At 44.5% G+C, this 27,923-nt stretch overlaps 1 protein-coding gene, 1 long non-coding RNA gene and 1 pseudogene across 2 annotated transcripts; 1 reads left to right on the forward strand and 2 right to left on the reverse strand.

Annotated features, from left to right (window-relative positions):
* Nucleotides 1–3,455: 3,455 nt before the first annotated feature.
* Nucleotides 3,456–10,059, forward strand: PRND (prion like protein doppel). The gene is made up of 2 exons (XM_004061771.5): nucleotides 3,456–3,557; nucleotides 6,137–10,059. The coding sequence occupies exon 2, from the start codon at nucleotides 6,148–6,150 to the stop codon at nucleotides 6,676–6,678; it is 531 nt and encodes a 176-aa protein (XP_004061819.2). The 5' UTR covers nucleotides 3,456–3,557; nucleotides 6,137–6,147; the 3' UTR covers nucleotides 6,679–10,059.
* Nucleotides 10,060–12,891: 2,832 nt separating this feature from the next.
* LOC134757810 (uncharacterized) lies at nucleotides 12,892–22,280 on the reverse strand. Its single transcript, XR_010132308.1, has 2 exons — nucleotides 21,752–22,280; nucleotides 12,892–14,695 (listed from the first exon to the last, which is right to left on the reverse strand). It is a non-coding gene; the product is annotated as an uncharacterized lncRNA (long non-coding RNA).
* Nucleotides 17,405–21,548, reverse strand: LOC109024297 (isopentenyl-diphosphate Delta-isomerase 1-like; annotated as a pseudogene).
* Nucleotides 22,281–27,923: the final 5,643 nt, after the last annotated feature.

The following is a 27,923-nucleotide window of genomic DNA, read 5'->3' on the forward strand; positions in this document are numbered from 1 at the left end:
AAATGAGAAACCGCCCAAATGTCCATCAACAGGGAAATGGATAAGTAGGTTGTGGAATATTCTTACAATGGAATGAATGATCTATAACTACACACAATGTGGGTGAACCTCAAATACGTAATTCGAGCAAAAGACAGACACAGAAGATTATATTCTATATAATTCTATGTATATGAAATGCAAAACCAGGCAAAACTAATCTATGGCATGGGACTCAGAAAAGTGGTCAGTATAGGGGAGGGAATTGTGGCGTGAAGAGGCCATGAGGAGCTTGGAGCGTGCTGTCATGCTCAGTTTCCTAATCTAGGTGCAGATTACAATGGTGTATTTGGTTTGTAAAAATACATAATGCTGGGCCGGGCGTGGTGGCTCACGCCTGTAATCCCAGCACTTTGGGAGGCTGAGGCGGGTGGATCACGAGATCAGGAGATCCAGACCATCTTGGCTAACACGGTGAAACCCCATCTCTACTAAAAATACAAAAAATTGGCCGAGTGTGGTAGCCCACGCCTGTGGTCTCAGCTACTCGGGAGGCTGAGGCAGGAGAATCGCTTGAACCTGGAAGGCGGGGCCTTGCAGTGAGCCGAGATGGCGCCACCGCACTCCAGCCTGGGTGACAGAGTGAGACTCCATCTAAAAAAAAAAAACCATAATGCTGGACATTGCAAATATGTGCACCTTTGTGTGGATCTCAGACTTGAATAAAAAGAAAAAATTAAGTATGTCTATTGTCTTAGTCCATTCAGGTTGCTATAATAAAATATCATAAACTGGGTGGCTTATAAACACCACACATTTATTTCTCACTGTTCTGGAGGCTGGCAAGTCCAAGATCAAGGTGCCAGCAGATTGGGTGTCTGGTGAGAACCCACTTTGTGGTTCATAGATGGCTGTCTTTCACTGTGTGCCCACATGGCAGAAGGGACAAGGGAGTACTCTCAGGCCTCTATTATAAGGGCACTAATCCCAATCATAAGGGCTTCACCCATATGACCTAATCACCTCCCAAAGATCCACCTCCATTACCATTACCTCGGGGGTGAGAATTTCAACGTATGAGTTGTTGAGGGACACAAGCATTCAGACTATAACAGCTGTTTAGGTAGCTACACAGCTAAATAAGTATTATTTTCCAAATCACATTTCAGCGATTTCTCTACCATTAGGCCATGGGCCAGCAATGGAACCTGGCTTATCATTCTTGTGTTCTTCCTTTCCTGGCACAAATATGGTCGGTAATCTTGCCAAACAGTAACCTCCCTGGTATAGTTAATTTGGCCTGCTAGGTTATATCCAAACGATCACTGTATTCACCTATAAATGCTCTCAAACTGGTCCAAGGTCTAATCAAAGCTGGAAATTGATCAAATAATGACCCATTCATGCATTCTAGAATTCAGCCATTCCCTGTTGCGTTTTTAGAAACTGGCATAATTTTCTATTATTTACGCGATCTAGAGAACTATGTCATAGACCCCTGCATCATAGAACACCCAGATCTGTGGTCTCCATCTCATTCTTCCTGCTTTCTCAAAGATGATCTACACACAGTTCTATTTCCCAGACTATATAATATAATCTACTTTATGTAACATAGTATAATTCACTTGGCCCTAGTCTCTCAGTTCTTTTGAAGAAATGAATGTTCTCACACTAATTCCTTGGTCTGTTTGTCGATCTTTACAGGCAGGGAGGGAGGATGCGAGGCAGGATTGGGTTGGCTCCACATTCTCCACATCTGCTTATTGTTTTCTTGCCTTGTTTGCAGCTTCCAGAGCTCCTCCCTGCTTCTGTAGCAATTTCAGTCTTCCCCATTCCTCTGTGCCTTTGTAAACAGCCTTTTGTTCACTAACAAGAGGAATCTGCTGCCACGTCAGCTCTAAACCAACCTCCCACCATTCTCTGGGTAAAGTCCTGCTTAGAAAGGGAATAGGAGGAAGAGGGGTGGAGGGGGTTGGAGATGATCGTGTCTAGTGGGAACAGGCAGGGGGACAGTGCACAGAGTTCAGAATGGGACAACGAGCCCACCGAGGCTGCACTGCCGGCCTGGCTGGGTGACCTTGAGCCTATCTGGGCCTGTGAGCTCACCATGCAAAGGAGCTGGACCAGAGAATTCTGAGTCTAGCTCTAAACACTCTGGCCCTAAGCATCTATATCTTAAACAAAATTGTCCTGACATTTGTCACTGTGTACTGAACTATTAGGAGATTTTTATTTTTTTCATCTCCATTTTGCAAACAGTCTGTACTAAGATTACACTACTGTGTTTCTGTTTTGTGTGTATTCAGAAGCACAAAAAGTCTGTGGTTCTAGAAAGGAAATAGAAAAGTTCTTAAAAAAAAAAAGTGGGGAAGTGAAACAAATGTTAAAGTCAGAGGAGAAAGAAAGGCCCAACCGGAGGCCCCAAATCCACCCAGAGCCCAGAAGCCCGGGTTTCCCACCGACCGGCTGCAGTCTTTGTCAGCTCTCTGGCGCTATCTGCTGTCCTTCTCGATAACAACCGTTTAATTTGGTTTGCAAAATTGCTCTGACGCAAATCCACCGTGAACACTGACGGGGTCACATTCAGCATAAAAATCGCATTCTGTTTACAGGAAAATCTGGCCCCATACTTGCTCCCATATTCACTTTTGACTTTGCCTTGCAGTACTAATTGTAACAGGGACACCTGAGCAAGTCCCTTCTGCATAAGGCCCAAAATGGTCACCCAATACCGATGAGTCTCTTGCTTTGGAAAGCCCAGGAATGCACCTCCAGCCCCTTCTGCGCAGCGCTCGGACACCATGTAGAGGAGAAGGCACTCTGCAGAACTCGCCCTCAGCCCGCACCACCTGTCCAGGGGACTGGTTGCGTGTCAATGTGTCTCTGCTCCCGGGGTTCCCACAGATCTTTAACTTATTGGCCTTTGGGCTAATTCAGTCCTTCAAGCATTCCCCGCCCAACATGCCAGGAAGTCTTCTCACGTGTCTTCCACCCCATACCTACCAGTTCTGTTTTCCCACTACCCGATGAAAGTGTAACCGCCCCCCGGCCCCCCCCCTCCCCCACACACACACCCTGTTGGTCCCACCCTCAGGGCGTGGTGGTCCAGGTGAACGCTTGCCCTCTTTTTGAGCTGAACCTCCCCACAGAGGCTGTCAGCAAAGACTGCTTTGCTGTCCAAGGCTGCCTTTAGGTACAGGACACTATGCATGTCCAGCGAGGCTTGTTGAAGCCACATCTGTCATAGGTATTGATGGGAAAAGCATTTCCTTCTAACACATCTAATTCCAATTCTAAAAGGCAACCTCTCAAGCCTTGCTGAACTTCATCAAGATTTTCACGTGGTTTCCTTAGTAAAGTGTGATGAGAAGGTCCATCCTTCTCAGGATGAAGGAGTGGTCCAGGAAACCCTGATTGGTCTGCCGGGGAGGGAAGGGCTGCCTTATTTGGAGACCTGCAGGAATGCCACCTCCCCCGGCAGCTCCTATATAGCTGGGCGGACCTGGCTGCCAAGAGGGTGTGCTGGGGGACTGTGCAGCTCGAGGCTCCAGAGGCACACTCCAGAGAGAGCCAAGGTACGTGGGGGGCCACTTCTGTGGTCAGGACTGCTGGTTTCTTATCAAGGCTCTATCCCAGATTGAAAATCATGCAATGATTTCTTTACTCCCACACCTGGGGATGGGTCCCAAGTTCAGGGGAGACTTGCGAGGACACTCAGTCATCACTGGGCTTGCCTTTCTATAAGTTGGTGCTATAATAAAATCCTACTTTAGGGTTTGTGAGTAGGGATTTTGTTTTGCCTTTAAGCTTCTGCCTATGAAAACTAATCTCTTTCTCAAGAATGTTGTGCTTTTATTTTTTTTATTTGACTCACCTGAAATGATCTATTATGCCATTATTCTTATTTAAGATTTCTCCTTAAAAAAGGAATGATGTGGAGTATGGCCTGCTATTTAGGAGACTAATGAATGTTTGCTTCATGCTTGGATCTCTTTGGAGAAAGTCAGTCTGAGTTCACTGTGCTCAGGGGGCAGAGAGAGTGGGGTGAGGGGGTCCAGATGCTCATAGCCACCCTGGGACAGAGACGAGGCGATGTCTACAAGCAAGGAAAGGTCAGTGAGGCCTCTTTGCAGGCGTCTAGAGATGACTGGATGTGCTTCTAGAGATCACTTCAGCTGTGTTTTGCCTTTTTTTTTTTTTTAATGTAAGGAGCAACGTGGCATCAGAGTTGAACATTTTATCAGAGGAACATTAGCCACTTTTAGGGATGCTGCAGCAGGGTGGTGGAGGGTGTGTGAGGGGCGAAACAAGCTCCCTGTCAGCCTCCTCTGGCTCTGGGGCCCCATGGCCTCACAGTAAGTCTTTGCCTAGGAGACAGCTTAGGCAAGCTCTGCTATGGGAACTCCTTCCATTTCCCTGATCCACACAGGCAAAGACCCAGGTGCTAGAATGCCCTGACAGTTGGCCTTGGGAAGTGGATTTCCTCGATGGCTATTGTAGATTCAGGAGCCGAATGTGACAGGCAACCTTAAGGGGGGGGGGGGGGTGAGGGGCTTTTCCATGACATCAGTGGCAGCCCTTCGGATGTCCCAGGGCCACCTTGACCCGGGACCCTCCTGGTGTTCCCCCAGGCCCTCCTGTCTTCCCTTTCATCTCATTTTCTCCGAAATTCCTCAAGGGCCCTGCCCTTTGCCCTTTGTCCAGCTCAGGGGGCATCATACCCAGTGAGTGAAAAGCACAGTCTGTGAGCACTGTCTTCTCCTGAAACCCAGATGGGCAGCGGGGCATGGCTAGTGGACACATGCAGTGCAGCATTAGACAGAGCCCAGTGCAGGTCTGCCACCTCCCTGCTGTGTAGCCTTGGGCAAATTACTTAACTTCTCTGAATCCCAGGACAACATTTATAACATGGGGATAATAATGTACCTACCCTATGTGAGAATTAAGTTAGGCAGTGTCAGAGAAGAGCTTAACACGGTGGCAGGCATGAAGAAAGTATGCAATAAAAAGCCAGTAGGATAAGCAGATGGTCACACTGTCCCCCAGGGGTGAGATTGGAAAGGATGCCTGGAGCACACTTGACCCCTGGACATAGGGGAGGCAGGGGTCCCTTCACTACGTTTCCATCTTTCCCTCTCCCCCACCTTCCTCCTCCTCTCTCTCTCATTACTGCAAAGCCCTTTAGGATCAGCAGCCAGTGAATTCCTCAGAATGGATGGCAGAATGCCCCCAAGACAGTGCCAGCTCAGAGCAATAAAGAACAAAGAGGGGAGATTGAAAGTACAATCTAAAGTCGGCACAGTGGCTCGTGCCTGTAATCTCAGCACTTTGGGAGGCTGAGGTGGGAGGATCACTTGAGCCTGGGCAACATAGTGAGACCCCGTTTCTACAAAATGTATTTAAAAATTAGCTGGGTGTGGTAGTGTGCACCTGTAGTCCCAGCTACTCCGGAGGCTGAGGCAAGAGGATTGCTTGAGCCCAGGAGTTCAGGGCTGCAATGAGCTATGATCATGCCACTGCACTCCAGCCTGGGCAACAGAGTGAGATCCTGTCTCTAAAATATGTGTGTGTGCGTGTATATATATGTGTGTGTGTGTACATATACGTATATATATGTGTGTATATATACATATATGTGTGTATATATACGTGTATATATATGTGTGTGTTTATATATGTGTGTATATATACATGTATATATATGTGTATATATATACATGTATATACACACACATACACACATATAGTCCATGCCCACCAGCACTTGATTCCAACTCTTCTATTGTATTTTCCTTCCAGGGATTTCTTGATTTGAAAGACTTGGGAGTATCAAAGAAAACCTACATGTATTAAGTCACCACTCCTTTATTTTCCCATGCGTATTCAAAGCCACTATAATTGCCCTTTGCCATTCTTACCTGTCTAGGAAACCGGGACCAGAGCCCTGAGTGAATGTAATCCTAGCAATAGCAAAGGAGCTCGGTGTTTGAGTTAACCCTGCACAACCCAAACATGGGGAAACAATTATGCTTTTGAGACCATACAAATAGCACAAGGATGCGATTCCTTCCTTAAAATCTCCTGCACTTGGGAGGGGGCAGGGGAGCCCGGGCAGGCCTGGTGGGGAGCTGACCCACCGCCGTTTCTCTGGCAGGTTCTGACGCGATGAGGAAGCACCTGAGCTGGTGGTGGCTGGCCACTGTCTGCATGCTGCTCTTCAGCCACCTCTCTGCGGTCCAGGCGAGGGGCATCAAGCACAGAATCAAGTGGAACCGGAAGGCCCTGCCCAGCACTGCCCAGATCACTGAGGCCCAGGTGGCTGAGAACCGCCCGGGAGCCTTCATCAAGCAAGGCCGCAAGCTCGACATTGACTTCGGAGCCGAGGGCAACAGGTACTACGAGGCCAACTACTGGCAGTTCCCCGATGGCATCCACTACAACGGCTGCTCTGAGGCTAATGTGACCAAGGAGGTATTTGTCACCGGCTGCATCAATGCCACCCAGGCGGCGAACCAGGGGGAGTTCCACAAGCCAGACAACAAGCTCCACCAGCAGGTGCTCTGGCGGCTGGTCCGGGAGCTCTGCTCCCTCAAGCATTGCGAGTTTTGGTTGGAGAGGGGCGCGGGACTTCGGGTCACCATGCACCAGCCAGTGCTCCTCTGCCTTCTGGCTTTCATCTGGCTCATGGTGAAATAAGCTTGCCAGGAGGCTGGCAGTACAGAGCGCAGCAGCGAGCAAATCCTGGCAAGTGACCCAGCTCTTCTCCCCCAAACCCACGCGTGTTCTGAAGGTGTCCAGGAGCGGCGATGCACTCGCACTGCAAATGCCGCTCCCACGTATGCGCCCTGGTATGTGCCTGTGTTCTGATAGATGGGGGACTGTGGCTTCTCCGTCACTCCATTCTCAGCCCCTAGCAGAGCGTCTGGCACGCTAGATTAGTAGTAAATGCTTGATGAGAAGAACACATCAGGCACTGCGCCACCTGCTTCACAGTACTTCCCAACAACTCTTAGAGGTAGGTGTATTCCCGTTTTACGGATAAGGAAACTGAGGCTCAGAGAGCTGAAGTACTGCACCCAGCATCACCAGCTAGAAAATGGCAGAGCCAGGATTCAACCCTGGCTTGTCTAACCCCAGGTTTTCTGCTCTGTCCAATTCCAGAGCTGTCTGGTGATCACTTTACGTCTCACAGGGACCCACATCCAAACACGTATCTCTAATGAAATTGTGAAAGATCCATGTTTAGAAATAAATGAAAACACCTGAGCTGGTGGCTGTGTACTTTGACTGGTACATGGAGGCTATTTTAATCCTTCTAACTAAACTAAAATAGAATAAAGGAATTAAACTAAAATAGAAGTAAAGCTAGACAAAGGCCCAGAAATCATATTGTAAGGAAATGTTATTGGAAGCTGATTCCCAGAGCAGACCACATATACAGCAGGATGTGCCTGTGGCATGAAGATTTTCTTTCTCTCTTTTTTTTTTAGATGGAGTTTTACTCTTGTTGCCCAGGCTGGAGTGCAACGGCATGATTTTGGCTCACTGCAGCCTCTGCCTCCCAGGCTCAAGCACTTTTCCTGTCTCAGCCTCCCGAGTAGCTGGGATTACAGGTGTGTGCCATCATGCCTGACTAATTTTGTATTTTTAGTAGAGACAGGGTTTCACCATGTTGGCCAGGCTGGTCTTGAACTCCTGACCTCAGGTGATCCACCCACCTGGGCCTCCCATAGTGCTGGGATTCGATTTTTTAAAATTTTTTTTCAAAAGAAGGGTAAGTGCTTGCTGTTCCCATCCCTGAAACATTGCATGTATTTAAGAAAAACAAAATGTTAATGGCATATTTGCTTCTAATGTTCCCCTAACCCTACATGCATGTTTTATGTGCACCCATATGAGTATCTTTAAATATAATCCCTTTATATCTGTGTTCTACGCAAAGTCTCTCATTTCTTTCAAGACAGCCTGGTGAAGGCCATCATCTCTGTAAACCATTTGTCACTACAAAAACACAATTACTCACCAAAAAGCTTTAAAAAATAAAGCTGTGTCTTTAGGGAGACCCAATAAAGAATTCAATCCATGCCACAAGCAGGAGTTGATACACCACCTTATTAGCTAAAAATATATATAACACAATATGAATAATGTTTAAAATCTGTTTTAAATTTAAAACTATGAATTGAATGCTTTAAGAGGCTCCTGCAGGTGCTCCAGGCCACTCTCAGAGACTCCCAGGAGTTGTTGAACTATATTTGGAGAAAACAGCCACTGAATATTATCATTTCTCCTTTAAAGAGAGTTTGTAAGGGGGGAACATGCATTTTATCAGACAATTTATCCAAAGCATTCCACAACATGAGTGCTGATGAGGGCACCTCTTGTGCTGAGTCCTCTCAGCTATCAGTGTTCTTCTCAAGGACACATTTGGAAGGTTTTAACATTGCAAGTGAGCGGAGGACTTGGGGGCAGAGCAGCACAAAGAAACAGCCTTACACTGGGCACATGGAGGAGACGTCCACCCTGCAGCCAGGACTGGGGTTCACGTCGCTGCCAGAGCTACACTCGCCTTCTGCTTCCACAGTCCTGTTAATTCTAGATCAGAGAGCAAGAAAAAAGTACAGAACGTATCCTCTACGGTTATTTCCTGCTTTCTAATTAAAAAAATAATAACCATGGCAAGAGAGAAAGAAAGAGAAAGTACTCAGAGGCTGACACTGACATTTCACTTCCTCGCTCTCCTAAGTTTAATTACAACAGCACGTGCAGCCACGTCAGCCAAATGACTTCACTTCTGATGTGAAAACGCTTAGGCCATGATGTCGTTCATTTTCTGTAATTGCTGCCTTTTCTCATTCTGTTAATAGTCCCGGCAACCAGATTTCAGTGGGGTATGACGTGAATGTGTACATGGTGATTCAAAGGCAAAATTTGTTTATGGGGCTTTTAATCGAACGCGTGTGTGCCTGAACATTCTTGCTCAAGCTGATGAATCATGGGGTGGAATAAAGGCTGAGTCTAGTTTTTCACTTTAGCAAAGGGGCATGGGGTGCCTACTATGTGTGAGACATTGGGAGGGGCTTCTGAATTATTCTGGATATCATCATTTTGCAGTGTGCATAATTTTGCCAACCATTGCTTTCGTAGCCCCTGCTAAGTGTTGACTTTTTAAAATATAAGTTATTGTAAAAGTGACATGAAAATTACAACAGATATTCCAGACCAAAATAATACAACAATCCCAGCATCTGATTGAGTCAGTGTTTGCTGTTTCCCCTGTACTTTCCTAGTTCTTAAGCATTTGCGTATATAAACATTCATATTTGCAATAAAAACGTGAGCTTTTATATTCTAAATTTTTACTTAACTTAATTCAATGCTTTCTACTCGTTTTTCTATACTTTCTTTTTTTTTTTTTTTGAGGCAGAGTCTCATTCTGTTGCCCAGGCTGGAGTGCAGTGGCGTGATCTTGGCTCACTACAACCTCCACCTCCCAGGCTTAAGCGATTCTCATGCCTCATCCTCCCAAGTAGGTGGGATTACAGGTGCCCACCACCAAGCCCTGCAAATTTTTTTGTATTTTTAGTAGAGACAGTGTTTTGCCATGTTGGCCAGGCTGGTCTCGAACTCCTGACATCAGGTGATCCACCTGCCTCGGCCTCCCAAAGTGCTGGGATTACAGGTGTGAGCCACCACGCCCTGCCTACTCTTTGTTTTCTTTCCTCCCCACCCATTTTCCCCAGTCCTGCCCCCTCCTTCCAGCCTGAGATGTAGGCTCCATCTTAACTGTGCTCAGATACATAAGTGAGGGCTTTTTAACTTGATTATGCATTTTAAAAATACTATGTATGTAAAACATTTATTCATCTGCAATTTGGCTTCCCTAACTTAACATTGCATCATGAAACTCTTTGGAACAACAGCTATCTAGATAGCTGGCTCATTCTTTTGGATTGCTACGTAATCTCACTTAATACAGATGTATCGTGATTGATTGAATCATTGCCTTGTTGATGGGCCTTCAGATTATTTCCAGTTTTTTGCCACTGCAAACAATAAACATCCTTGTACATACTACATTGCAGTCTGGTACTTTTGTTTCTGTGAAATAGATTCACACGTGCAAAATTTCTGGAACAAAGCCTGTGTGTAATTTAAATTTTACCTGCCATGACCGGGTTATGCTCGCATATAGCTGGAGCAAATCCTATTCCCACCAGCTGTTTATGGCATTAATTTGGAAGAGTTTCTGTCATTTAACTATGAGAAGCCACCTTTTCTACAAATGTTGCCTACACATCTTCTCTCTTTTGCAAATGGCACACCTAAAGCTCTCTAAAACTTTTGGCCATGAGGACCATTTGAAAATCCTCCTAAAACTGTTAGCAATTCTCTTTCTAAACCTGGTCCTTGGCCCAAAACATCTGCATGAGAAGCCTGGAAAACAGGCAGTGAGTGTGCAGGCTTCCAACTCAGAGGGTGGTGTGTCTGCACAGCTCCACACACCCCAGCAACTGGGAAGGCTTGAGGTGAGGTTATGCCCTGGTCTTTTTACTGACTTTTACTAAAATTACACATGCAAGTATTTGCATTCCAGCCAGAATACCCTCTAGATCCAAAAGCTCAAAAGGAGCAGAGAATTAAGAACACTATTAAAGTAGCCCATGCTGTTCCTCCCCTCCAGGCTCTGGCAGACAACCAGCATTTCCCTGGAGCCCCTCACACCCTACCTTGCTTAGGATATGCCTGCCAATGTCTAGAAACTTCACCCTCTGGTCCTAATAGGGTGTCCCAGGCAGTGGCCTTAAGTTTGTCTTGAGCCGCCCACACTCTCTACCTCAAGCTTTCTGACAACAAGTGACTGGATTGGGGTGGTGGCTGATTGGGTCAAGGACCCCAGGCCCTACATCGTACCTATGGTGTGGTCACATCTTGTTCCCGCACCCAAGACTTTTTCATCATGGCTGTAGACGGATGGACACGTGCACCCTAAGCTGTCTCTGTGTTGCTGCATGACGTATCCTGAGTCTACCAGAGTCTCTACTGAAATGTGACAGCAGGGCCCATGTGCCTTCATGTAACCAGCACTGTCACAGACCACACCTGCCAGGCGAGTGATAAAGACAGACATGGCATCATGACCAGTTTCAGTTTTTCTGGCTCAGACACCACTCTGTTGAGGAACAGACTTCTTGGTGAGCCTGGCTCAGGCCAGAGGCTAAGAGTTTGCTGTCTCCCCAGAGGCCACGAGTCAGAGATGAGCGAGGGCTTCCTCTTCCCTTATCCTCAGTGCTGGCAGAAGACCCCATTTCAGTGGGCACCCAGCTTCCCCAGTGGAAGAAAAAGGAGCCCAACCCTCATGCCTCTGGGAATGCATCCCTACAAAATGGGAATAACTCAAGATATTCCCTGCAAAATGAGACTAAAATACTATGCCTTTGAGAAATCTCAAAGCACATTCCAGATCATCCAAAGACTGCCCCGGAAAAACAGACTCAGCTTTGGCAAATGGGAGCCTTTCCCTGGGCCTGTGGCTTTAGGGAGCCTCACTTTGGAGCAGGAGCATGCACGGGGAAGCGACCGAGATTCCACCCCCAGAGCACTAAAGCCCTGAGGCCTCCCTCCCACAGTGAGCCCCAGACCCCAAACAGAGGGTGGAGAATCTGCTCCTCTGGCATTGGATGAGAGGCCTCAGACCAAAATGAGCCCCATGCACTGACCATGCCCCTTCTAAAGGGATCTTCCTGGTCAGCACAAAGCTGACCCCCCAAAAGAGCTCATCCTCTAATACTCAAGTGTCATCCCTGTACCCTGGACTGAACTGTAATGGGCACACAAATTCCCTGGAATCTTGGTGAAATGCACCTTCTGCTTCAGCAGGTTTGGGGTGGACCAGATTCTACATTCCTTTTCTTTTCTTTTTTCTTTTCTTTTCTTTTTTTTTTTTTTTTTTTTTGAGTCAGAGTTTCACTCTTGTTGCCCAGGCTGGAGTGCAATGGTGTGATCTCGGCTCACCACAACCTCTGCCTCCCAGGTTCAAGCGATTCTACTGCCCCAGCCTCCTGAGTAGCTGGGATTATAGGCATGCACCACCACGCCAGGCTAATTTTGTATTTTTAGTAGAGACGGGGGTCTGTCCATGTTGGTCAGCCTAGTCTCGAACTCCGGACCTCAGGTGACCCACCTGCCTCGGCCTCCCAAAGGCTGGGATTACAGGCATGAGCCACCGTGCTGAGTCCCAGATTCTACATTTCTAACAAGTGTCACTCCCTCCTCCAAGATGCCCTGTACCCTAAACTGAACTTCATCCCTCCATCCGCCCCTCCCACCCTCCCATCCGTCCTGGGGATTCCCAGATCTTATTTTAATGCAAACCCTTTTGTGAGAAAGCATTGCTTTCTTAAACAATGCAAATTGTTTTGACTCCAACAGGTTTGGCTATAATCTGTCGAAGGAAATTGGCAGAAGGCCAGAGAGGAACTAGAGGAAGCTGGAAGCAGGCAGTTCAAGGCCAGATGAACTCACACAGCTGGCCTCCCTGGATGGTGGGAGGTGGGTGGTGGGGAGGGAGAGGGGAGGTACTGGTTGGGGGGAGGAGACCTTCCATACACCCCGTGTCCAAGGGAGAATTACATGCACAGGCTTATCAGAGGTGACACCAGCATCCAGCAGGGAAAGGTGTTTTGCAACCAGGGGCTCCATGCTCAAAAAAATAACATTCAGCACCAAGGAGAGGGATTTTCAAGAACGAAGCAGAGGGTAAGGTGCAGGCAGGGTCCTGGCTAGGTGCAAGCCATGTCGGTTGTGGTGTGCTGGAATTTCAAAATCTGTAATTAAGATTCTAATTTTTTTAATTGGCTGTTCTGGTTCGGGGCTACTTAGCAATCAAGAACAAAATGGAGGCGCTTATGACGTCTCTTAAATATCGTTTATTCCTGTCGTGCCCAAGCCAAATCATGTCATCACCTCTGATTTCCTGGGGCAAACAAATAGAGGAAGCAGGAAGCAAAGGGCTGGTGGGTTTTCCTTAGCTTTGGGCCCACTTGGGATAGCCAAATGGTGGAAGCCTCCACCCAAAGTTAACGGGCTTTCTAGGCTCATTTGCACAAGAGCAGACTCCAAGAAGTTTCTTCTGGAATTTCAAATGTGATGTGGTCTGCAAATCTGCTCCCTGTCAGCTAAGAAGATGTTGACCTGTGCAGATGGCTGTTTCCAGAAGTCGAGCTGTCAGACTCTTTCCAAGGGCAGGACCCAGGCCTCCCCCATCTGTCTGTGGAGCCCTCATAAGCAGCATCCTGCCTTAGAGATGGGTTTTACTTAGAATTACAGAACATTTTTCCTCTGGGCATTATCTCAGCTCCTAACTTACGTTTAACATTTGAGCTAATGTCCTTCTTTGCCTCATCTTGGGCATTTTGTGGATTTGTTCATGCTTCCACTCGACAAACATGCATTCAATTCCTGCCATGAGTCTGTCTGCTCCGTGCGGGAGCTGTAATGGTGGGCAACAGAGGCAACGTGCCTGCTGTTAGGTGTTTTGATCTGGTGGCACACGTATGCATGTATAACCAGAGGTGTGCTAGTGTACCAGCTCTATGCCCGAGTAGGGGTGAGGGAGCCCTAATTTGTACTATTTGCCAATTTCTATGATGTAAATGGTGACCCAGCCAATTTCAACTTACCCACACTCACTGAATGTGGAGTTAATAGAGATGTGTATGTTCATCTCTCAGAAGCCTGTTTGACCTGCTCCAGCACAGTTAATTTAATTTAACTGTTTACTTTGTAGCCTTTACACATAATAATTCACTTCTATAAGAAATGTCATAGTTCTTCCAAATCAGAGCTAAAGTCATCTCAACCGGGAGGCTATTGATGCATTGGCGATGGTCCTCCAGGTTGCTCTCCCTTCCATGCAGACACCTAAGTGAAAGCCCAGCCCCAGGTAGGCACAGGAAGAGCCGAGGCCAGAGCAGAAGAGAAATGGCACATGGAGCTGCCACTGGAGTTGAGGATTATTTAGCAGTAAATCTTTTTTGATTTTCTATTGCATGCCTGGCAGTCCACTGGAATCTGCAGATGCCACAATGAATGAGTCACTGCCACTGCCTTCAAGGTGCTCACAGTCTGATGCAGAAAGGATAATGGCCATGCAGTGTGGGGAAGTGTTGTGTTAGACATGGGAATTAGCAAGAAAGGTTTGCTAGAGAAGGGAAGTCTGAAAGGATGGATGGAGGCATCCAGGTGGAAAAGATGGGAAAGATGTAGAATCACTGCAAAAAAGAAAACAAGACTATGCTGCATTCAAGGAGCTGCAAGTGGTCCAGTACAGTGGGGATGTGGGCACAGATGGAGGAGAGTGACAAGATGAGGCCAGAGAATGAAAGGAGCAAGATCTGCAAAGATCCCTCCGGCTTGCCGTATGTTCTCTTGGGAAGCACTTCTCAAACCATAACGGGCACACAAATTCCCTGGGATCTTGGCAAAATGCGGCTTCTGCTTCAGCAGGTTTGGGATGGACCAGATTCTACATTTCTAACAAGCTCCCTGGTTATGTTGATGGTGCTGGTCCATGGACTGTCCTTTGTATAGCAAGGGTGTAACGAAGAGGAGAGCACTGAAGGGTGTTAGGAAGGTGGATTCCACGATCAGGCTTGCATTTCTAAAGATGACTCTAGGTGCTGGGGGCAGGATGGGCTGCAGGCAGCCACAGCTGCAGGAGCAATGGAAGAGAAAAAGAAGGTTAAGAGTTAAGTCTAGGTTAGGTGCAGTGGCTCATGCCTCTTATCCAAACACTTTGGGAGGCTAAGACGGAAGGACCACTTGACCCAGGAGTTCGAGACCAGCCTGGGCAACATGGCGAGACCCCGTCTCTACAAGAAATAAAAACTCAGCCAGGCGTGGTGATATGCACCTGTAGTCCCAGCTACTTGGGAAGCTGAAATGGGAGGATCGCTTGAGCCCAGGAGGTCAAGGCTGCAGTGAGCCATGATCCTGCTGTTGCACTCCAGCCTGGGCAACAGAGCAAGACCCTTCTCAAAAAAAAAAGAATGAGTTAAATCTGGCACGTTGATGAGCTTGAGGGATCCCATTTGGATTCTGCTTTTTGTCAGGCTTCTTGTCCTCACCACCTGTCTCACTTGTTTCTCCTCCCAAGGTGGATGTGGAGCCCCCAGGATTCTTCCTACTCCAGGACATCTTCTCAGGCCTCTGTGTGCCAGCTTGTGCAGCATGACTTGGCTTTACAGAATTGGGCAAAGTCATGCTTAATGTCACTCAGTCCTGTTCCAGAGTGAAGTCATTTATTTTAGGGGAAGATCTATTTCAGTAGCTTTATTTTTTTATGTAGTAATTTTTATTGTTTTTCCTTTTCAATAAAATAAATACTTGCTATGCAGTTTCTCCTGAAATTATAAATTAACTGTTCAGGGTTAGCAAAGCATGAGTTATTCTATTGAATCTATAAAACATTCAGCTTTAAAAGAAACAGAGTTTTATTTTTTTCTCATTACACATTATTATATAACCTTTAAGGATAATAAAGCTGTGTTAAGATTTAAAATTTGAGAAATCTAGCTATACCAAGCTTTTAAAGGTGCATTAATCAAGGCTAAATTTTAAATATTGATATATATATATATTTCATAATCTGAATCTGTTTAACATGAACACTAGCCTTTCTTTCTGTTATTTTTTTTTTCCCCTACAAGATGGCTTGACTTTGCAGAACAGTGGTTCTCAACTACTGGTGACTTTGCCTCCCTGGGAACATTTGGAAATATCTGATGTAATTTTTGTTGTCATCGGGGCAGAGGAGATAATGGCATTCAGTGAGTAGAACCCAAGGATGCTGCTAAACATCCTACAATGCATAGGATGGAACCCCATAACAAAGGAATATGCAGCCCAAATGTCAACCATGCCCAGGTTAAGAAACCCTGTTGTAAAGTGCAACTCAATTCCCATTTTATGAATAGCCTCTCTGTTCAATGTAATTCTGAAAACACAGACTTGACTAATTTGCATATACTACTTAAAAGAATATTTAACCTAACCAATGTCATTATCAAAAGCAATGCTTGACTTTAAGTATCAAGTGATACTTCCAGAATGATTAAACCACAAACTCAGCTTAGAAAGATAGAAATTGGGACATATTATTTATATACCATTTAATTGTTCTTGAATCTGCTCTACCAGTCTAATCTATTAATATGGAAAGTTAATTAGAACTGTTTTGAGTTAGCTAAGCACATAGTTTCCTTTGAACACTTTTCTGGACTATGACAAAAATTAAATTATATATAAAGCACCTGGGAAATAGAAAAGCACTCTACAAATGTTCTCAAAATGTTTGTTGCAACATGTGAAAAGTGAAGAGCTTTACCTACTTGTCCAAACTTGTCATTAACATGTGTTTGGACAGTTAAATTAATTTTTATTTGTTGTCTCTTTTTTACAATGATCTCTTATACATGACTTTTACAAATATCAGTGCATATATATAGTATGTGTGATACAAGAGAAAGAAAATGTGTTTTTCACACATGTAAAGTATCAAGGTGGCATATGAGTATTCTAATTGGGAGCCAACTTTTTTTCAAATTATTCTAAGTTTTGGGGGTTTTATGGTTTTTTGTTTGTTTGTTTTTTATTTTTTGAGACGGAGTCTCACTCTGTCGCCCAGGCTGGAGTTGCAGCGGCACAACCTTGGCTCATAGCAACCTCCGTCTCTCGGGTTCAAGCAATTCTCCTGCCTCAGCCTCCCAAGTAGCTGGGATTACAGGCACCCGCCACCATGCCTGGCTAATTTTTTTTATTTTTAGAGAGACAAGGTTTCACCATGTTGGCCAGGTTGGTCTCGATCTCCTGACCTCAGGTGATCCACCCACCTCGGCCTCCCAAAGTGCTGGGATTATAGTCATGAGCCGCCATGCCCAGTCTTTTTTTTTTTTTTTTTTTTTTTTGACAGGATCTCATTCTATCATCCAGGCTGGAGTGCAGTGGCATGATCATGGTTCAATGTAGCCTAGACCTCCCAGGATCAAGCGATCTTCCCGCGTCAGCCTCCTGACTAACTGGGACCACAGACATGCACCACCATGCCCAGCTAATTTTTTGTATTTTTAGTAAAGACAGGGTTTCACCATGTTGCCCAGGTTGGTCTTGACCTCCTGGGCTCAAGCGATCCGCCTGCCCCAGCCTTCCAAATTACTGGGATTACAAGGCGTGAGCCACTGTGCCCAGCCTATTCTAAGTTTAAGTAGAGAAAGTTTTCAGTACTTTATTAATCATTTATCTCCACATCCACATCCTATATATTTTTTCATGGTCAATAAACTGATTCAAATGACTTAAGTTATCCCACCATTTAAAGAGAAAAGTCTCCATAATAACTTGAAATCATGGTGTTATTTTAATTTCACCAATGACTACTTTTCTCAGAAGTTCTAGCTCTTCCTTTGACATACAGAAAATAGCTTTTTATCTCACTGGGATCTGAATTCGAAGTTATGTTCTTCCTCACAAACAAAATATAATCAGTTTTATGTTCTCCCCAGATGCCATCAGATTGGACTTCGCTGCAAGTTGATATTAGATAATAGGTTTCTTCTGGAGGAGCCTCTTCCATGGGAATTCCTAATTCAGCTTTTAGATGCCTCTGTGCTACTCAACTTATGCCAATGACATCATTTCTCTCAAGCTTGTCTGGATTACTTAATGGATGACTACAAACAAGTATTGGTGAAACTGGCTCAAAAAGTAATTTCAGCATCTGATCTCTGCTGTCACAGTAGCTCATTTTGGTGTTGAGTAAGAAGACACTAAGAGCTTGATGCAATAATCCATTCCCAATGTTTTCATTCACGTGACAATTCTTCTTGGTCTCAGTTCCAATATTACTGTCATTTTCATCAATAAGAATACACTTCTCTGTGGTGCACAATGGTTCACACCTGTCATCCCAACATTTTGAGAGGCCAAAGTGGGAGGATCGTTTGAGGCCAGGAGTTCGTGACCAGCCTGGGCAACATAGCGAGATCCTGTCTCTGCAAAAATTTTAAAAATTCATTGAGTGTGGTGGTGCATGCCTGTAATCTCAGCTAATCAGGAAGCTGAGGCAGAAGGATCACTTGAGCCCAGGAGGTCAAGGCTGCAGTGAACCATGATCACACCACTGCACTCTGGCCTGGGTCACAGGGCAAGACCCTGACTCTAAAAAATAAATAAATAATGAATTTGTAAAAAGAATACACTTGTCTATGAGGAGTTGAACTTGTTGCTCTTGGAGATGTCCAATGCCTGTCTGAGGCATGGTCACAGGATGTCTGATCTGCCCTAAAAGACAGGCCTGGCACAAGGGTGGCATCAGTGCTGGACTCAGGTGTGCCTTGGGAGCTTTATAAATGGCTGTCCCTGGAGTATATGGTCAAGACTTAAAGAGTGGCCATTTGTGTTTTCTAATCAAGCTTTACTGAGTTTTAGAGGGGAATCATGTATAATGAGATTGGCAAAAATCCTACAATGTCCTGCTCTGGAAAGTCCACAGTCTACTGTGATAGGGAAACATCAGAGGCGCAAAGGGAACTTGGGGATTTGCTGTGGGAGCTCAAAGGCAGACACATAGCTGGTCCTAGGACATTAGAAGTGAGACTTGGGCAGAGTCCAGGAAAAAGTGAGAGAATGGAGCAGAAAAAGGTGCCCTGATAAACCTGTACTGGGCTGTGTGGCATGGGCAGAACTTGTTATCTCTTTCTAGCTCTGTAAGCCCAAGGCTTTCTATTAGCTTTTAGGCCTTGATATTTGTATCATTTTATGAGTCTATTAGGCTCAAAAACGTCTTTGTTAAGCATTTACAAAACATTTGTTTGAAAACTATTCTGCGTGAAAACATGTTGAATTCAGCGAAAGAAAACAGTACGTCATCAAGTGTTTTGGCACAAACCTTACTTTTAGCTTTTAGGGCTGGATATTTGTATCTTTCTGTGAGTGCCCACTGGGCCCAAAAATGTCTTTTCTGAGCTTCTATGAAACGTGTGTTTGAAACTGTTCTACGTGAAAACATGTTGAATTCGGTGAAAGAAAACAGAACATCATCAAGGTTTTTGGCAGAAACCAGGATTTTATCTTTTAGGGCTGGATATTTGGGCAACCTAGTGGGACCTCATCTCTACAAAAAATAAAAATACATTAGCTGGGTGTGGTGGCATATGCCTGTAGTCCCAGCTAATCAGAAGGCTGAGGCAGGAGGATTGCTTGAGCCCAGGAATTTGAGGCTGCAGTGAGCTATGATTGCACCACTGCAGTCCACACTGGGTTACAGAGCAGAAGAAAATAAGTGAAGTCTAACATCGAGATTGTAGGCCGGGCATGGTGGCTCACACCTGTAATCCCAGCACTTTGGGAGGCCAAGGTTGGTGGATCACTTGAGGGCAGGAGTTCAAGACAAGCCTGTCCAACATGGTGAAACCCCATAAAAATACAAAAATACAAAAAATTAGCCGGGTGTAGTGGCACACACCTGTAATTTCAGCTACTCCGGAGGCTGAGGCAGGAGAATCACTTGAATCTGGGAGGTGGAGGTTGCAGTGAGCCGAGAACACAACTGCACTCCAGCCTGGGCAACAGAGCAAGTCTCAGTCTCGATTAAATAAATAAATAAATAAATAAATAAATAAATAAATAAATAATAAATTAATAATAATAATAAAATCAAGATTGTAAATAAACTTGATCAGGTCCAAAGAAAATAGAGTCTTCCTTCATCTTCGCTTATACTTAGATAGCAGGCCGTCTCTATGTGAGTTACTCATTGCCTGAGGCTGGATTCACCAAGAAGTAGATGCGAAGTCAAGGATTCATGTACAAGTGGTTTATTTGGGAGGTGATCCCTGCAAATGCTGCAAGTGGGGAATGGAAAAAGGGAAGGGAAGGTAGCCCAAAAAGGCTGTGTTAGCATGTTTATTGCATGGGCAACCAGAGCTTCACTCTGCTTGGGTGGCCCCTGGATGCCAGAGTAGAACATATTCCTCAGGGTTATGCTGCCTGCAGGGTGAGGGAGCTGGGGAATTTATACACCAAGATCTGTCCATCATTGGTTAAGGACAGCTCCCAAAGGCTGTACTTCCCTAATAGTTCCAACCTGCTGAGTGCATAGGCTGAGTGGGCTTCCGAGCATGCTGGTCCCATCTCCTAATGATGAGAGGTGGAGGCACAGGAGAAGGTAAACAAATGGCAAAGACACTTAAATACATGAGAAAATGAGTCCAACCTGAACTTTGACTTTTCTGGGTGGCCCACTCATCCCACTAACTACCATATCTTCATTTTGTCTGCTTTTTGCAAAGAACAGACAATTCCAAACAGCCAAGCCTAACAAGTAGCTCATCTTAGCTTGTGGATTCAGAGCACTGGTGGCCTCTCCACATCCAATTGACACCAGAAAAGATATAAATACCTCTAAACATGCTTTGGGTATTTGTTTTTCTAATTGTAAATATTATACCATAACTTAGTTTGAAGGCTTTGTAAAGAATATGCCAGAAACATCTAATATTAGCCCTAAAAACTAGGGCAATCTTTTTTTTAACGGAAGAGTGTTCATATAAACATCAAAAGATGTGATGAGAGTAGTTTCAACTTCTAATTATAGAAATTATAGAGCTATTTCATGAAAGAGGTGCTTTATCAGCTCATCCTGAGTGAATGTTAAAGATGAAGATATGGCTAGTATCTCCAGAGTCTACTGTCTCAGAGATGTAGCCCAAAGTTGTAAGACTGAGTGCCTTGAGGTAGGAAACAGGAAGCAACAGGGTCTCCAGGTTCACTGAGGAGTACTGACCTGCAATGCGATTCCTACATCAGCAAAGGTCTTCTTTCCATCGCTAGAGGACTCCTGGATTTGCTATGCCCATCCTGATGGCTTCCTACATGAGACCATCCATTCACACTTGGCCCTTACCCAGGCCTGAAATTCTCCCCAGTTGCACTCCACCCACTTATGTCTATCACCTAGCTCAAAGCCAGTAAAGCTCATCTCTGAACCAGCAAAGATTCCCTTTATCCCATCAAAATGTCCTTAACATCTATCCTGAGGTCATGCAGCATGATCTTACTTTGCTGACATTCTTTCCTTCTTCTGTGGATTCCCAAGCAGAGTACAGATGTACAGATTCCTTGGGGGATAAGAGCTGGAATTTCAGCTTCTTCTTTTTTTTTTTTTTTTTTTTTTGAGACGGAGTCTCGCTCTGTTGCCAGGCTGGAATGCGGTGGTGCAATCTCTGCTCACTGCAACCTCTGACTCCCTGGTTCAAGCTATTCTCCTGCCTCAGCCTCCCAGGCAGCTGAATTACAGGCACACACCACCATGCCCAGCTAATTTTTGTATTTTTAGTAGAGACGGGGTTTCACCATGTTGGCCAGGATGGTCTCGATCTCCTGACCTCATGATTTACCTGCCTTGGCCTCCCAAAGTGCTGGGATTACAGGCATGAGCCACCGCATCCGGCCTCACCTTCTTTTATATCCCACACAGCACCCAGCACAGAGCACAAAGCTAAGCGCATCGATCCAGCGACTGACGGACTGAATAAATGAATACATGCTATCTTGCTTGTAGAAGCCCAGATTCCTCCTTCTTACGATTCCCACACCCACTTAGGAGATTCTATTATGTCTTAAGAGAAGTTACATCTCCATTAGTGTCAAAGCAACATTATATAAGTGGCTCAACGTGATCAGGCATGAATTTCTTTGTTTTCCCACTCACCTGAAAGCCCAAAAACAATCCAGGTGGTGGTAAACACTTCTGATTCTTCAAAGAAAACGGAAGAAAGTGATCCCTACCGTCTATTTTGAATCTACCGTTTTTTGTTTCTGAGTGTCTTTTAAATCTATTCAAAATCCTTTAAGGGCATTTCACCATGCATGGGAGAAGGTCATGGCTCCTCAACAAATTGCAAGAGGCCTTTTACAGGCTAGACTCTGCCTTGTTCTCCAAGCTCACCTTCCATAATCCTGATGTGCTCCATATTGCCAGACTCTTTCAAGTCCTTCCCCGCCCTGCGGAGAATCCCTACTCACACCTCAGGACCAGCTCAGACATGGTCTCCAGGAGACCTTTTCTAAGATCCTATGTGAGGTAACTAGCCCCCTTGGCACCTTGTGACATAATTATTCACTTTCATGTACATGTCCCGTAGTGAACTATGAGCACCTCCAGACCTTACCCTGCGTTTGGTCGCCTTGCTCTCCTCTCTGCAGCTGGCACCCAATCTTTCCAGGCTGTCTCTAGGGACTCGAGCCCTTGGGATGGGGTCCTCGATGCTTTTCCACCTGCCTGGCTTCTAAATTCCACTAAGATCCTGTCCCATTCTCTTGGAAACATTAGAACTTACTCTGACATGCCCTATGGAAGTTATTTCTCCACTGCTGTTCAAACCCACTCCCAGACCTGGCCTTCCCTGAGGAGAGCTTCTCAGCCAAATCCAACTGCCTCTAGCTCAAGTTTCCTTGCGGGGGGCCGCTGGCCTCATCCTGTTAGGTCGTCCTAGAGCCACAGGAAGAATCAATGTTCCAGTGTCAGCAGGAAGAATCAATGTTCCAGTGTCAGGCAGCAGGGGGCAGTGTGAAAATACACACACCAGGCCCTTTTTTCAAAGGGTCTCGGCTTCCCTGAGGGTGTCTATCTGTGCCTCTATGAAGCATGGCTTGGGTCATTCCTCCAGTCCCATGGCCAGGTGGATCCTTCGTTTACCTTTCATTTCTATTAAATGAGAACATTCTCAATTCACTAACTGGATTGTTGGAAAGGCAGCAAGCTCTGCTAGATAGTTCTAAATATTTGCATCAAATGTGGACCAGAAATTGTGAATCTGTCTTTCAACGCCCTCAGATCTGAGTCAGCAAGCCTGCCACATGGAAAAGTAGGAACGTTAAATACTTGAAGCTGGGAGAGAATAAGTGGGTTTCTAATCCTCTCTGGTGCATTCAGTTCTAGAAAGTGGTTCTTTGTATTCTACTGGAACATTTCTATGTATGGTTTTTTTGTTGTTTGTTTGTTTTTTGAGACAGAGTCTCCCTCTGTTGCTCAGGCTGGAGCACAGTGGCACAATTTCAGCTCACCACAACCTCTGTCTCCCGGGTTCAAGGAATTCTCCTGCCTCAGCCTCCCGAGTAGCTGAGATTACAGGCACGTGCCACCACGCCCAGCTAATTTTTGTATTTTTGGTAGAGGCAGGGTTTCGCTATGTTGGCCAGGCTGGTGTATGTATGTTTTAAACATGCTTTAAAACAAAATTTCTTTTTTAGAGATGGGATCTTGCTATGTTGCCCAGGCTGGAGTGCAGTGGCTATTCGCAGGTGTGATCATGGCGCACTGCAGCCTAGAACTACTAGGCTCAAGCAATCCTCCCACCCCAGCCTCCCACGTAATTGAGACTACAGGTATACACCACCATGCCCGGCCTTAAACATGCTTTTAAATGTGTCATAAATCACATTTCTCTGATGAATAAAAAGAATTATCTAATGTTGAGAAAGAGTCAGTGTTTAATCATTTACCTCACAGTGCAGATTTCTTAATGAATTCTGTTATTGAATCCACAGAATTTAACATTATGTTATTTTGGCCCTGAAGGCGTAACTTCAAGCCATTCTGGATACTAAATGTGTTGCTGACATACACATTAGCAAATCACTCAGAAGCATATACACTTTATTGCATTATCAGTAACATGAAGAAATATTTCCACATCATGAGAAAGAGCACTTTCTTCTTGATATGTGTGTAATCCCTTGGTCTTGGGAAGCTAAAGCACAGCTTACAAAGGGGTTTTGTATACCCCACTAATTACATAGCTTAAATCAGGCTGGGTAAACATGTAAACCAAATGCAAATCATCAATCTACATATGTTTAAGAAATAATATAGACATACTGCTGCAGCATGCCTCCCAGGGAGTTCTGGACTTTAAACAGCATCTTATAAATCACCAGCAAGAACAATCAATTAGTATTTTGGCTGAGGGTCTTTACCGGACTCCCAAATACCACTGAAGTTAAGCACTGAACCAACACAGGCCAGCTGCAAATAAGATTCATTGCTATGGTTTGGATATTTGGCCTCCCCTCCAAAAACAATATCATGTTAAAATTTCATCCCCAATGTCAGAGGTAGGGCCCACTGGGAGGTTTGGGTCATGGGAGTATATCTCTCATGAATGGCTTGCAGCCATCCTCACGGGAGTGAGTTCTCACTCTTAGTTCCCTCAAGAGCTAGTTGTTGAAGAGTGTAGAACCTCCTCCTCCCTCCTCTTGCCTCCTCTCTCCCCATGTGATCTGCCCACAGTGGTTCACCTTTCCCTTCCACCATGAGTAGAAGCAGCCGGAGGCCCTCATCAGAAGCAGGTATTGGTGCTATGCTTTTTGTACAGTCTGCAGAACCATGAACCAAGTAAACCTATTTTCTTTATACATTACCAAGCCTTAAGTATTCTTTTATAACAACACAAGCAGGCTAAGATAATCCCATCTATGGTCAGTCACCAAGGCCTCTTCTCTCATATGAGTTTTGTACCTTACTCTATTTAATAAAGTTTGTTCTCATGGGGATATGCATTAACAATTCTGATACGTGCATACTGAAATTGAAAATTAATTAAACAAATGGTGGATGGTAGGAGCCAGGTTGCTCACTGTTGGAATGCAAATTTACAGATAAGCCAGGGGAGGAGGCTAGAATGATCCACTTGGTAACAGAGCGGAGTTGGAGGCATCAGTATGAACTCATGTCTAGCTTAATACAGGGGCAGAAGATTCCATATAGAAATATGTATAGATATGTGATATTCACAGGTTAGTATACACATGAATATTTCCTTGCTCTGTCATCTGAGAAGGACTAAAAGAAACAGCACCCCAGTAGCAAAAAACATACCTAGCACCCAGACCTTGGTTTCTAATAACACTCTCCAATGAAAGGTACCAGGGCTCCTTGGAGAAATGGCCAATTCTATGCCTCTGACAGAAATATGCAAGAGGAGCCTGGAGTATTTTGTAGTGCCAGAAAATAAGGAGGCACTCAAAAACAATCAAAAAACAAATGCATATTAATGGAGCTACATCAAAGAAACACAGGAGCCAACTGAGAGTGCTCCCAACGGCCAAAGCTGGAACAATTTGAGCAACAAAACAAAGCAGTGCTGGATTATCATTCAAAGTATAAAATAAATACCCCTGAGTCCTCACTATTGCAAATAAATGATTGAATAAATTAATAAATGGGGGAGGAGGGACAAGTCCCTTGGACTGATAAATTTCAAATAATTTATGCAGATACTCTGCCTCAAGGGGGTGAGGCATAACTCCTGACTCATTAAATGTGGAGTAAGCATAGTGACTTCCTTCCTAAGAGGACAGTATGGAATGGGGGAGAAGAGTAACCTTAGAGTGGAGGACCCTGACACATACGACCTCAGCCAGCTGATGAAGGTCAGTATCAGTGGTGATCAATCATGTTGATCATATGTACTTCTGATGTGATGTGAGAAAAGCAGCACTTTACTTCTGTGGACTTCCTCTCAAAAACTCATAACCCCAGTCAAGTCAAGAGAAAAACATTAGACAAATTTAATAAATAGGCATTTGGGAAAATATCTGAGCAGTACTTCTCAAAACTATCAAGGTCACCAAAAACAAGGAAAGTCTAAGAAACTGTCACAGCTAGAGGAGCCCAAAGAGACACGATGATCATGTATCAGTGCTGGTTCATTCCTTCTAACAAATGTGCCCTACTCATGCAAGATGTTAACAAAGGGAACATTGGCCATGGGTATATGGGAACACTCTGTACTATCTTCTCAATTTTTCTGTAAGTTTGAAACAGTTCTAAACAAAAAAAAGTCTTTTAAAAATACAATCAAGGCCAGGTGCAGTGACTCAGGCCTGTAATCCCAACACTGTGGGAGGACCACTTGAGCCCAAGGAGTTTTAGGCCAGCCTGGGCAATGGGGGGAGACCCTGTCTCTACAAAAAATTTTAAAAATTAACCAGGTATTGTGGTGCACATCTGTGGTCCCAACTACTCAGGAGGCTGAGGTGGGAGGATTGCTGGGGTCCAGGAGGCCAAAGCTGCAGTGAGCCATGATCGTACTACTGCACTCCAGCCTGCGTAACAGAGCAAGACCCTGTCTCAAAAACAAAAACAAAGAATCTATAAATAAATGAAAAGATTAATATCCACAAAAGGACAAATATTGTATGATTCCATTTATATGAGGTAGCTCGAATAGGCAAATTCTTAAAGACAGTAAATAGAATAGAAGTTACAAGGGGCTGGGAGGGGGAGGAATTAGAGGTTATTGTTTAATGCACTGCACTCCAGCCTGAGCCAAAAAGTGAGACCCTATGTGAAAAAAATAAATAAATACATAAAAATACAATCAACAGAAGAAAAGAAAGTATTTACAATATATAAGAGATAACAGATTCTTATATAGACTGTATAAAAAACTTCCAGAATCAATGAGGAAGAGAAATAATCTGATTTTAAAAATTGGCAAAGGATGTGAAAAGGCAATACATGGAAGAAATACAAGTGTCCAAAAAACATAAGAAAAAATACTTAATCTCACTAATAATTAGAGAAATGCACATTCCATTAAAATACCAGTAAGACTGATTTCTCTTCTCACTTTAAAGGTCTGGTGATATCCAATGTTAGCAAGGGTGTGAAGAGACAATGAAAATGTATCCATACAATACTTGTGCAATTAAGTATAAATTGACAAGGGTGAATTTTTAAGGAAACTAAGAGAAAAAGAAAGGCATGATCCCTTTGCCCCATTGTAAAGGAAACTATGACTCGAAAGTAACGGGTGGCTATCTAAATGCCAATAAGCACATAAGAAGGTGCCTAATCTCACTCATCATCAGTTAAATGCAAATTAAAACTATACCCAGATGCTACTATGTACCAGGATGACTGACACCAACATTGATGAGGATGTAGCACAACTACAGCTCCCATGCACTATTGGTGGGATTGGCACAGCTCACTTTGGAAAACAACTGGGCAGTATCTATTCAAACTAAACGTGCTTATTTTATGGCCCACCAATTCTACTTCTCAGTAAATACTCAATAGAAGTGAGAGCTTATGGCTCCCAAATGTTACATGCAAAAATGTTCATATCCACCTTATTCACAATAGCTACAAGTAACTCAAATGTCCATGGATAGAAGAGTAGCTAAATGGTGGCATAGCCATACAATGGACTACTACACAGCAACCAAAAAGAAGAGACTATTACCACACACAGCATGAGTGAATCTCATGGGTTGATTGCTAAGCAAAAATGTCATGCAAAAAATGATATATTGTACAGCTCCGTGTCTATGAGGTTTAAGGGTAGGCAGAGCTAATCTAAGGTGATAGAAACTAGAATAGTGGTTTCCTTGGGAAGGAGGTACAGGCAGATGATATGGCCTGGGAGGAGGCTTGAGAGCCCAGTGGGAAGATGAAATATTCTATGTCTGCATCTGGCTGGTGGTCATTCAGGTATAGACATGTGTCAAAACTTAGCTACCTTCTCACTTGAGATGTGTGCACTTTATATCTGCTCTGTATCAGTTATCACATACGTTAAAAAGAGGAAATAGGTGAGTCTTTGAAGATGGAATAATTACTACAAAATGAGAGTCATTGATTGTACCTGCTGCATGTGTGGAGATCAGATTTCAAAGGGGAACATTAAAACAGGAGGATGATAAACAAAATGTGGTCTATCTATACAATGGAATGTTATTCAGGCATAAAGGGAAATGAAAAATGGGTAAATCTTGAAAGCATTAAGACAAGTGAAAAAAACAGACACAAAGAACCGTATACTGGATGATTCCATTTATATAAAATGTCCAGAATAAGCAAATCCATAGAGACA

The sequence above is a fragment of the Gorilla gorilla genome, chromosome 21 (genome assembly GCF_029281585.2).
Source record: "Gorilla gorilla gorilla isolate KB3781 chromosome 21, NHGRI_mGorGor1-v2.1_pri, whole genome shotgun sequence".
NCBI classification, from domain to species: domain Eukaryota; kingdom Metazoa; phylum Chordata; class Mammalia; order Primates; family Hominidae; genus Gorilla; species Gorilla gorilla.

Excerpts from the sequence above, each read along its gene's own strand:
- PRND (XM_004061771.5), top strand. The coding sequence starts at position 6,148 with ATGAGGAAGCACCTGAGCTGGTGGTGGCTGGCCACTGTCTGCATGCTG.